Source organism: Rutilus rutilus (assembly GCF_951802725.1).
Source record: "Rutilus rutilus genome assembly, chromosome: 9".
In the NCBI taxonomy this organism is placed as follows: Eukaryota; Metazoa; Chordata; class Actinopteri; order Cypriniformes; family Leuciscidae; genus Rutilus; species Rutilus rutilus.
The window spans coordinates 20109702-20122784 of NC_140223.1; the positions used below are offsets into that span (position 1 = coordinate 20109702).

Below are 13083 nucleotides of genomic sequence, written 5' to 3' on the forward strand. Positions count from 1 at the left end.
TAATAAACATCTGTTTCACTTCAAGATACGATATAAATGTGAACAAAGCATGCTGCAAAATATTATAAAAAATAAACTAAATCTAGACAATTGAAAAATGAAATGCAAACATGCCAAGGTTTTAGACTGGTATTGCAATATAGCTACATGGTTTAACTGAAAATAAAATGTAAAAACTCACTGCCATATGGCAACTTTTTTTTTTTTGCCAAGTACAACGTGAAAGTGCAAGGCTGATGCTCTGTAGTGGATTCACACATACATGAGCGTCGCGAGGCAGTTTCATTTCGATTGAAAGGATGCAAAACGCACAGCACACTCCCAGAATCTGTATGGTGGGTTTCCACTAGCCTAGCGCGGAGCAGAGCGAGCGTTTTCAGTTCATATAGAAGTTTAGCTTCATGCTCACGCGCGAGCTTAAAGCTCATCTTCAAAATAAATTGAAAACACTCGCTCTGCTCCGTGCCAGTGGACACACACACTAGTGTAATATGGGCGTTGAAATGAAACGCGCGTGCTCACGCAGTGTGAATCTGGCGATAGATCGCGCGTCCACAAAAAAAGTAAAAACTTATAAAATAATGAAAATACTAAACTTTCAACAAAATATTCAGGGAATTTAGAATATTCTGAAAATCCAGTGCCAAATTAAATTAAAATTTATACCTGAAAAAAAAAAGGTAAAAATGGACGTCCAAAGATGTTTTAAAATTCAGTATATTTTAAAAGATTTGCATTCTTTGACATCTCACTTCAAATAAATAATTTAGGTGTGCTCGGCTGACAAAAAGCTCTATGGTGTTGTCATGGTTTCTTTCTTCTAAGCAAATTAAACCATTTCCTATTGTGATCCTAGATGACTAATGATGGCACTTCAGTCCATTTAAGCTGGTGGCTAGATCTGTGTGTACTTAAACACTTTGTGTCACTGTGAGTGAGAGAGCACTGTTAGTGCTGAGTGCTGGAGTGAGGCTGGGCAGAGGGCCATACTTAGAGATCAGAGAACCAGGGAAGTGCAAAATCAGCCGGTAGATCTTGTGCCATTTCCTTAGCCATGCATTATTTACAGTAGCGATAGTCAGGAGCATGAAAAATTAGGCTTGTGTATATGTGCTGGGGGCAGGAAGGCTTTGAAAGTTGTTGTCTTCCTTTGTTTCTTTGTGCGGTACGCTTAACATTGAATTTTTTTGCTAATGCAGTAACTTTCTATTCTACTCCTTGCTTCTGTTTCTCCACCACTGTGCTGTACAGGATCAATAGCTGCAAGCAAGTTGTGGACCATGCATGTTAATGTTTATTTCACACTTGCAAAGGTACATAGAAAAACATATTTTGTACACAAATCACAGTTTTAAAAGACACATAGCAGCATTTTTGCATCTCATTCATATTGGCCTAATGGTTATTATGAACTACACAGTTAACATAATTGCTTAGAGTGAACAAAAGAGTTATGAGTAAGATCAATTTCCAGAAAAAAAGGAGCATTAGATCACATGAATTCACAAAACAGTAAATTATACAGTACAGTGGTTATAAATGAAGTCTTAGGTGTTGAGTTGCTAACAGTCTAGATTCAGGAGATTACACGTGAAGGTCATACAAAAGTATTGTCAGGACATGAGAATAACGATGAAAAATAAGTGATAAAGTGCTTAGAAATGCTATAGGAAAGGGCAGTAAAATACTTAATTCAGTATGAATGAAACAGATCAATAGACTGTGCTGTGGAATGCGTCCCTCAGTCTAACTAAGCAGATAAGTGCTGTTATGTATCTGTACCTCCATTTTTACAATCTCATATTTAATTTGTGTAATTTTGTCTTAATAAGCAGTCACAGAGATGCAATCAACACTGTGAAGACGTGTCAAAGAAAAAACCCTTAAACAAGCTCATTCTTGGTGAAGATAAAAAAGTGTTTTGTCCACCCACAGCATGCCTAAATATTTCTATAAATATGCTGATATATATCTCATATTTATAAGGGTTAAGTAGGGACATTTATGACAGGGAGACTGGCATTCTGTCCTGGAAAGAACCCAGGAAAAGATGAATAGTCCTGTGATTTGTTTAGGATGCTGATATAAAGGTCTTGGCACAGAATGGTGCTGGCCGATGCATGCCTCTAGTTGAATGTCCATGCTCCAGCAGTTTTTGTCAGGACAGAGAGGCCTGGCATGCATAACGTTACAGTCTTACCTCTCTGAAGGAAACTATACTAGTACAGGACGTGTAGTGGAGCCCCATGGCTAGGACAGAGCCATTGAGAGAATATAGCACTGGACAATGATGTACATTCCCATCTGTAGATACCCACTACTCTCACAGATAAATAAATGAAAAAGATAGTAATGAAAAATGCTGACAGTTATTCTCATTCAAAGATCAGGCATGCACGTGGTCATTTTTATAATCAAAACCTACAAAATAAATAAACAAAAATGAAAACTTCTAACAGTCTTGTCATCCCTAGTTCGTTCCCATAGCTTAAACTCCACATATAAATCTTTTTATAAAACATACATCAGTAGTTATATTGCAAATATTTCTGTGCATAATTTAGGAATGCAAGATCAACCAGGAGTAATATAAGGTTAAAATGCAGCTTGCCAGTCGTAGCCCATCTTTGAAAAACGTCCCCTCGTCCTTTGTGTCTTCCTCAGGCGATTTCTTGCCGAAACAGCAATGTTTCTCATTTACATAATGCAAGCCATCACTGTTCTTTTTAACATATGGGATTTAGTTGTTTTTTTTTTTTCACTGAGCATGCTAACCTACTGCATGCATTTTTGATATTTAATCAGATCTTATTTAGATGCTACGGTCCTCGTTTATTTTTCAACTTCTGTGGCATTATTAAGAGGGAGATCTTATTTTAATTACGTTGTGTGTGAGTTTTTGCAGTAGTGCTGTAGATGGGTTTCTCGTCTTACTTAATCCCCTTTCCAGTTACTGAGGATAGAGCAGAAAAAAGAGCATATGAATCATAACAGCAACATTTGAGTGTGGAAATATAATCAGCCTATCAAACAATAGTGTGTGACCTGCTCTATCATTTTGAGTCATTTTGGCCCAGAAACTAATTTCTGTTATATAATTATGTTTCTACTCCAAACCATTGTAGATATACAGTATAATCATGTAAATGGTGGCTGTCATAACTTGTTTTTAAGAAAATCTCCTCAAAACTATTTTCAGATATTTCTGACAGAATTGGGTAACTTATTCAAACATATCAAATAATTATTTTAAGTAAAGATTTTATTAATAAGTTGATTTTTATTCAACAAGGACACATTAAATTGATCAAAAATGACAGTAAAAACATTGTTACAAAATATTTCTCTTTCAAGTAGCTGTTCTTTTGAACTTTCTATTCATCAAAGAATCCTGAAAAAATACTCAAAATAATAGAGCGTGTCACATCTATCTAGATAACACAATCAAAGACGTACCTGCAACCACCACATATATTATGATGCTAAGGAGGCCCACGATGATAGCCACACAGCTAAGCAGGCGAGCCAAGCGTCCCAGGCGTCTCGCCCCATCCATATCCCCCTGCTGTAGACTGTTTCTGGACTGTAGCGAGACAAAAACGAGAGAATGTCACAAAAATCTCTTAGTATGCACAGTATAATCTGTTTCAATACTTTTTTTTTTTTTTTCAGTTAAGTCATTGGCTGAAATCTAGCAAGGAAGCAAAAGGTCAGAGGTGACTGAAGTGTTCAAGTGATTTGAATACAGGATAAGGTGAGCCGATAAACGTGTTTCCTTATCAGTGCAGCCCTATATGCCACAGCCACCCATTAGATGGTCAGTGTTCCCTAGAGAGAGCCTCTCCAGTAGACTGCATTAAAGGAATCAATACTGAGCAATAGATTGTGCAGGATAAAGCCTCTGACACAGTGGCCAACCAATCTCCCCACCCTCAAATGCTAATTCCGTTCTCCATCACGTTGGTGTCTTTTTTCGTCTTGCGATGTGACGCAATCTCACGTTATCATAAAAGGAACTGAGGAGTCTCAAGAGCGACGTCGCTGTCCAAGGTGCTGACTGGACTTCCTGAAGCTTCCCGAAGCACTTTTAATAGCAAGCGAGTTGTACTTAATATGTACGGCTTGATTCCCAAAAGCATTGTTATCTAAGTAGGGCGTAGAAGAGCCTTGTAGCTTGTGCAACTTCATATTTCTCTTTTTTTCCCCAGTTTACCAGAGACAAAGGGACACAAATTATATTAATTACAGTGTTATTTAAGTATTATTGAGATACTATTATAGTTTTTGTTAAAATTAGTGTTTATTTTTATATTTTCCATTTTTAGGATGTGACCCTGTAACCGTTTTCACACACTTATGTAAGTATTTTCAAACTACAGGGTGGCCCATTTATATGGATACACCGTAATAACATGGGAATGGTTGGTGATATTAAAGTCCTGTTTGTGGCACATTAGTATATGTGATGGTCACCACCCATCTTGAGGAGTTTGCCCCCTCACATATACTAATGTGCCACAAACAGGACTTTAATATCACCAACCATTCCCATGTTATTACGGTGTATCCATATAAATGGCCCACACTGTACTTTTTGGTTTCAGCCTTAGTTCAGCACCTTTGGACTTGACAGCTCCCATAATGATGTACTACTAGTTTGGGGAAACACTTTTTACTCCATATTAATGTGACGTATGACATAAGGAAAAGGTATCGTTCACTCAAAATTGAAAAATTCTGTTCTTCCAAACCTGTGTGACTTTTATTCTTCTGTGAAACACAAGAAATGTCCAAACAATGGAAGTCAGTAGGCTCTTCAAAATACCTTCCTTTGTGTTCCACAAAATAAAAATGTGCATGCAGGTTTGGAACGACAAGAGGCTGGGAGTAAATGATGAACTACCCCTTTAAGATGATCTTTGTCAAGTTGAGAAAAGAAAAATTCAAATGTTGAAAATGAGTTATAAATATTGGCTGGGGAAAAAAAGCAAAACACAATATGGCTCAGAAATCCTTAACGTTGCATAATGTTAAACAGACAGTTTACAAACAGTAGGAATCCACCTTCACATTCATCTCTATATGTACAACCAAAGACTGAAAGGCCGACTGTGGAACCATTATCCTCTTAATCATGTCCTCAGCGTTCACTTAGAGCAGACGGTAGGACAATAGCAGATAGGATTACAGCTCTATCAAACTGGTTTTGTTGGAGAAACTGAAGAGCTTCCCCCATCACATACACACAATCTTCCCTCACCCACAGGGAGGCTCTGCTTCCACAATGTCAAGCTGCAGTAATATATATGTGCAGTACCATTCAGAAGTTTAGGGTTGGGTCAATAAGAAGTTTTTTTTTTTTTTTTTTTTTTATTGAATTGAAAGAAATCTCTTATGCTCACCAAGACTACATTTATTTGGTCCAAAAATGCAGTAAAAACAGTAGCAGTATTACAATTATAATTAAAGTGTTTTCATATTTCAAAATATAATTTATTCCTGTGATGGCAAAGCTGAATTTCTGCTGATTTGGTACTTAAGAAACATTTTCTTCTTCTTCTTCTTCTTCTTCTTCTTCTTCTTCTTATTATTATTATTATTATTATTATCAATATTGAAAACAAATATTTTTGTGGAAACTGTGATGCATTTTTATAGGATTCAAGTTCAAAAGAACAGTAATTATTTGAAATAGAAATCTTTTGTAACAATATAAATATTCTTTAAAAATAAATCGTATCCCCAAACCTTTTAACTGTAGTGTATACGTGCACACACACGCAATAACAAATATTGTGTTTCCTCCTAGAGTATCAAGTTTGTCAATTTGAGCAAGTTCTCAACCATATGACTCGATGTTGATGTCCAGATTTGGCACAACTGAGGGACTTGCGCAACTAACGTTATACTACTATCACAAAAGCCTGCAAACAGCAGCATCTGAACAGCATCGTTTGTGTAGCTTCAGTTATTTTGTCTTGTGAAATGTATTCAAATATCTGTTTTGCAGATGTAGATCAACTCCTATGGCGCTTTAGATCCGGAGCCGTACCCTTCCCTCTCTGCTAACCAACCCATCGTCTCTCAGTTCAAATACTGCAGACTGGCTCGGACATCCTAGCAGGGGTATAATATGTGACTGGTGCTGCACAACGTTATTGATTCCCAAGACTAATCACTGCGAAAAGCCGTGTCAGCACTTTCAATCAGTGGGAGTCTTTTTGAAAATACTTTGTTGTAAAATGCCATCTGCCATTCTCGCGTTTCAATCTCACGGCCGTTCTCACCTGCTTTCATTCAGCAGGATGACAGTGCAGTATGTCGTCGTGATGCAGGCATGCAGCTTCCGGCTCTTTGTGTTTTAAGGTGCATTTTGCCTGACTGCGGTTTAGAGAATGCTCAGAGATTCTAATGGGCTGTGTGCGGCTTTTCCGAGCAGAGGAGGGGTGTGGTCCAGTGACACAGCAAATGGATAACGCTGATTCCCCATGAGCTTTGGCTTGTAATATATTTCTCATGAACTGGAAAGTCTTTGCCAATTCTTCTGGGCTGATTTGATGGCCCCCTTTTCTCCTCACTTTCTCCCATAAACACAGAGGAAAGCTCCCCTCCCCCTCTCAAGCTCTCCTGCTGCAGCCTGGGAGTGAGCAGCAGCTCTTAGCGTTCCCTCACAAGCCTGAGCCATTAATTATAAACAGCCATGCCAGCGGCCAAAGAGGACTGACTGTAGAAAACCTGCAGAATGGAGGCAAAGTCCCCTCTCTTTGTTTTTGTTTTTTAGTCCAAAATAAATTCATTTTCAACAAGAAACCAATACTATAATATTGTTGTATTAATTCGATTATATTCACAGTAATAATTATAGCCACATTCAAGAATGTTTCTTTTATTTTTTTTAACTAATTGTTCTTCTGCAATTATTATTATTAATAGCCACCTTCTTTTCGGGCCATAATCAAGACTGCAGGTGGCAACATTAAAGAAAGTGCAGCTTTAAATTTATTGAGTGAAGGGGTCGATAAAAGTTGCCTTACAGATCATTATTTAAATATTTTACTCTTTTTTTTTTTCTTTTTTTTTTGGATATACAATATATCAGTTGATATTGTATATTTATTGTGCATTTTAATTTCCACAATTTTTATATTTAGATATTTTTTTGGCATCATCTAATGTTCACTTAAAGTTAATATTTAAAAACACTAATAATTTAGTATCACAGTTCATATGTGCAATATAATGTTGTGATGCCTAAATTTACTTGTAACATTTAAAATGTTTTTAGTTTTATTTTTCATTCTTTTAACCAAAAATTTTGATCAATAGTGTAGTATTTTTAAATCTGCCATTTATCGGTTATCTGAAATTACATTAAAACATTTATGGACTTATGGTATCTACTAAAATTGTTATATCTGTGCATGTCGTTCCCTCCCTGAACTTTATCTGCTGACATTGCTATTGGACGTGTAGATTACTATTTTTTTATTATTATTATTATTTCCTTGTTCTTGTTTTTAATGTATTTATTTAGTCTATTTCCTTATTTTTAGTCTCCAGTCTCTCTATTTTGCACATGGAAACAAGCTTCTGTTGTACAGTAAGTGCATGAGCAGGTGCACTGGAAACATGATCTCACTGGCTGTTTGCTTTCATAATGTAATGTTTCACTCAGCATTGTGAGAACATGATGACACCATATTACAATATAGGGCTTGTTTGAGAGACGAGCAACAAGCTGCTTTACGCATCAATATTTTCCAAAGCTATTTCATATTGAAAAGCAGAAATTGGCAGCCCAATGTTGTCTCAAATTCCTGTTATAATATCATATACACAGATATGGACACAGAAACAAAGCCATTCAGCAGCTCTGCTTACCATATTTTACCAGCAGAAGCTGATTTACCATTGCACTGAGATTGTCCAATTAAATTCACGTCACCTCCCCATGCCAAGCAAATGATTCCTTTCTGCTTCCATGAGCTTCAGCTTACCATAACATCTTATTTGCCACTGTATTGCCTCTGTAAGCTCATTGATTTCGACGTTCCTGATGCATACCTACAACATTGCATACGCACATTGCAATGTTGCCGGTTACAATATTGATTTCTAGGTCTCAGCTGGAAGGAACTGTTTAGATGTCTGGCTATGAGTCTGAAATCATCCTTTGTGCTCTTATTTTGAAAGTGTTTTAGTCCTGTTTTGGTCTATGAATCTGTACTTGTCCTGAGGGTTGTGCCAAAGTTGGACACCTTATTCAGAAAGGCACAAATATTGACTTGGGAATAATAGGGAAAAAAATGATAGAATGATTAGCCTGTGACACCGATATGACTAAAGTGTGAACTTCATAAATGAAAATGTGTATCGTGTGATTTCAGGTTTAAATCAGATGATTGTGTTGCGTCTCTCTCTTTTTATTGTGCTCGTCTCAGAAATCGGAACTTGTCAAAAGTAACATTAATATTAAACACTATAATGATAAATACTTTTATATATTAGATTATAATTATTTAAAACGTGTATGTCTCTTTTAATGTTTTAAACTTACCAAACAAGATATTCAATAACATGACTCTGTCTCTCCTTTTTGTTGTTTTGTTTTGAGCAGTTTTAGTTTGTAATAAACAATAAATAATTTTCCAGTTTAAACCTCACCCACATAAGAGTTATGATCCAAATTGTATTCTGTAATCCTATACACAAAAAAAATTTAATGAAGCAAACCGGTTATGTTATTATGCTATTTTAAAGGTTGCTACATTTCCTGTTTTGGAGGTCTCCTACAATAGGTTTAAATGCATCCAAGGTCAAAAAACACTCTCATTTTCTCATAATATACATTGCAGCATCACCTCTTTTTCTCACAGTGTCAGAAAAGCAGTTCGATAAAGGATTCGGTCTCTCTAAATCCTTCCTCTCCAAGAGCTTCCTCTGCTCTGATTGGTCAGACAGTCCAGTCCATTGTGATTGGTCTCCCACTTACAGTGCGTGTTGGAAACGAAATGCAGATTAACCCTTATTCGCATACCTCAGGTCTTTAGTGACCTGGGACGTCATTCACTACCCTCCTCCTCATTCATTTTTTTAAGTTAGACATCAATCTTCTTAGTATTCCTCAATCAATTCATTATAAACGATATAAACAATAAAAAAAACAACCCGAGGTGTATAACAGTGTAAGAAAACCTTTTCTGCACAACAATTGAATCTTTGATGACTGAATAAGAGCAAATCACCTTTATTCCAAAAGATGGCAATGTCTGATGCACAATAATGAAGTGACGTTTCACTCATAGTTACTGCAGGCAGTAAACAGAAGAATAGGAAGGATCATCAGCATAACTTGAAATGGCTCAGCGATTCACTGCAGAGCAAGTACTGAACGCAATCACATATTAGTGTCTCAGTCACTTGATGGTGGATCTGGTGAAGAATCTGTCAGCGATCAAAATATTGATTTTGAAGATGTTGAAAATGATAGTTTTGAGAATATGTTTGAGATGGTGGATATGAGCCAGATGCTGAATGTGGGAAATTAGCTCTGATGAGGACAGTAATGATGGTATAAAAAATCTTCAAAGCTTCAAAAGGTAACAAAATATGATTTATTTTATTCTTCTTTATTACTCTAATATCAGGAGAGTTTTATATTATCGCAACAGGTAGAGATCCATCCGTGTTAGATATAGATCCGGGTTGCTAAAGATCTGAATATGTAATAATGATTGGCGAAACATTCAATGCACTTAGGGGTTGAAATATCTGAATTTCAGCTTGAATTTTGCTTTCTTAGCACTTGTATACACAGTGATACGAACAGTAAAGATTTCCTCGTTGTTCATAGACAGCCAATGAAGACCATAGGCAGGCATTACGCAGATTTGTTACAAACCTAAGGAGGTTCGTGCCGGAAGTAAGACTGGAATTACTGACGACTCATTTCAGAATCGGTTCTTTCTTTGGGAGACAATAACTTGTCCACTTTAATCTTTGAAACTTTGCAGACCTTTTACATTTACAAACGGCTGTATTACACACTACATGAGTATAAAAATAGAGGTTCTTTAAGAATTACGACCCAAAAATAATACAGAAGTTTATATAGTTATAGCAGGGCAGAAGGCTAAATTGATCTGTCTTGCCCTCTGTTGAATTGCCAGCAATGCTCTGGTTTCACCTGTCACACTGTTGGCATGAAAGAAAGGCTTATTTGGAGGCTTATGCAAGACTGGGAGATGCTATTTGCATGAGCGTGGTCAGTAGAACAGGTGTTTGCAGAATATTGGTTTCAATGCATTCTGCATTATGTAAAGGATTTAGATTTTTTACAAGAAAATGGAGCATATTTGTATGGCGCCTTTACACTCGATGATAATTTAATGCTCTAATTTGTGTTTCTCCAATAGTGCATGTCCCACTGAAACACTTAGAAAGTTTAAAAGCACACAATGGTTTAAAATTCACTTAAGACTGAATTTGACTGTCTTATTACATTTATTGAAACTGTATATTTAAAAGCTGCATGCTCTTGTGTGACTATTGTATGCTGGAAAGTCTCATTTGTATGATCCTGCTGAGGTTATACTGCACGCTGCTTATTCACTGTTCTTTCAGAGAGACGGGATGAAACAGTGAACACAGAAGCACTCATCTTTGATCAGAAAAAGCAGGGCACATTGTTATCTGCTAACAAGAGTTTTTTTTTTTTTCCAGAGGGACAGCCATCTCTTGTAGGCTAGGTCTTTATTAAGCACAGATAAATGGTGCACGCTCACAGTGCGGTCCTCCAAGTTACTTGGATGGAAAAATGATATTTTCTAGATTATATTTGGCTTCTTCTTTTTTAATTATAATATTTGTATCTATGCTTTGAAAATTCTTTTTGCCCCAACGGTATGAACCTAAAGCTTGTTCTACAGTGTTTTCAATCAAAATTTCTTTAATTTTCTGGCTTTAAAAGAACAGTTCACACCCCATTTATGCTTCCTAAATGGCTGTTTTGCTCCACAGTCCCCAGAGTTTCTGCTGTGTGGGTGCTTTATGTGCGGTGGATGTAGTCTGCACCAATTTTCTGGCGAATAGCTCCCAAGCACGCAGTCGGGTCCGTTTACTGCGAGCATATGCAGGGCTGTAAATCACACCTGTCAGTGGATTTGTGCTCTGCTCTCTCATTGCAGCTCCTGCGCTTTTGCATATGATTTGCAAGAGTATGGCAAGTCACTTTAGCAATTATAATCAATAGTATCAATTTAAAACTAAACTAATTCTATTAAAACTAACTAGTATCTAACTATTTTAGTACGTAGTTTAAATTGCTAAAAAGTAATCCATTAGTGATCATTTTCACTTTCTCTGTACTTATTACATAGTAGGTGCTACGTATGGCTACTAGTCAGTATCTCAATAGTAGCAAGTAACATTTGCATTCTATGATGAATTCAGTGATGGTCAGATATTATTTATTAACTTTTTTACCATTACTATTAACATTTTATTTCTTTGTAAAACTATCTCAATAGTTACTAGTATTGGTTTCAGTTTTGTTAGTAGCCTTTTCTCTTTTTTAAATAGTACACTAGCAGTATTTATTAGACTGCTCAGTGAGGGGGCGGAGAATAGATACAGTAACTGTTGGAATAAGAATCTCATGAATGTTTACTTAGTCACTATACAGACTTTCTAGTAGGCTAATTTAAACCTATGTTAGTATACTAGTACCAGTAGCTTTAAGGAATGAATGTATAAACGGCTTGCCATACAACACTGTTTATTGAAGTAAAAGAGATTTTTGTTTTGTACTTTTATCACAATTTTAATATATAAAATGTGGAAATTTTGGTCTGAATTACGAAATAAATACCACCTTGAATTATTTCAATTATAACTTATTGATCACTGTTTACTCACCATAATTGAATAGACCAACGCAACGATGCTTAGTGGCCACACGGGACAAAAGCAGGAAAAAATGACCAGTATGAGGTAGTCTTTGGGTTTCTGCTGCTCCTGGGCGGCATTACCGGTGGATGATCTGCGGCTCAGGCTCACTCTGGACGGGGAGAGATGAGCTGATCCGAGCTGCCCCACTGATCCGGATCTCAGCGGCAGACTGTGGCCGTTCTGATCCCCGTCGACATCCTTGTCACCCCCGACATTGACCGTGAAGGAGCTGGAGGTCTTCACCCCGGTGGGCTCGGTGGTCACCAGGAGTTTCTCGGTCTCGGCTGGTTGAGTGCCGCCGCTCTCCCCCAGATTCGATTTCGCAAACTCCGTATCGGTGTTTATTGCCATTGTGGAAATCCAAAGTTAATATTTCTGGAAGAAAAAAAAAAACTCCTTTTGGCAGATGTGAAATATTATAAAAGTGTTCAAACGGCGCTAATTTCCCATTATTTACGATTTCTTCAACTTCAAATCACTCGTTTGATTGCATTCATACGGTTAATTTGACTTGAAACGTCGAATAAAGATGTCCAGATTATTATTATTATTATTTTGCTTTGCAAATTAGTTCCGAACTAATTAAAACAAGTCAAAGAGCCGCTGTGGCATTATCCTCCCATGTCGATATGTTCATCCCCTCTTTGTGATCAGGTTTAATGGATTCAGTTCCGCTCAGTTCAATCCAGATCGGAAGACGATCTCCTCTGCCCACACACTCAACTAAACCACAGAGACGCGACTCATCTGGACTTCAGCATCTCCATCGCAGCATTACCCAAACCTCTTAAAAGGCGTAGAGAAAGCGGTTTTCACGTGTAAATAACTGAAAAAGCGGGTGCTTTGCGCTCTTTTGTGATGTTGCAGCAGGTTAAAGTAGTTGCGCAGCAATGAGGGCAGGGATGTTCCTCTCTCACCTCCTCTGCATCAATGATCCTGCAGGACTCCCCATGCAACACTCACAATCTTCTTCCCCTGGGGATGCTGCAATACCTCCCTGTGTCTTCTGTTAGCCTTTTAAATATGTGTCATGAACAAAAATCACTTGAGCTCTTGTTTATTATTTGGTTAGTTAACTAATTAGTCAAAGATGCAGGTGGTTGAAAGAAGGATACAGTAAGAGAAAGCAGCCCA

The 13083-nt window shown here is 37.1% G+C and overlaps 1 protein-coding gene across 1 annotated transcript; it reads right to left on the reverse strand.

Moving 5' to 3' along the window:
- Positions 1-1273: 1273 nt before the first annotated feature.
- Positions 1274-12878, reverse strand: trarg1a (trafficking regulator of GLUT4 (SLC2A4) 1a). Its single transcript, XM_084418352.1, has 3 exons — positions 11917-12878; positions 3457-3583; positions 1274-2953 (listed from the first exon to the last, which is right to left on the reverse strand). The coding sequence occupies exons 1-3, from the start codon at positions 12298-12300 to the stop codon at positions 2931-2933; spliced, it is 534 nt and encodes a 177-aa protein (XP_084274478.1). The 5' UTR covers positions 12301-12878; the 3' UTR covers positions 1274-2930.
- Positions 12879-13083: the final 205 nt, after the last annotated feature.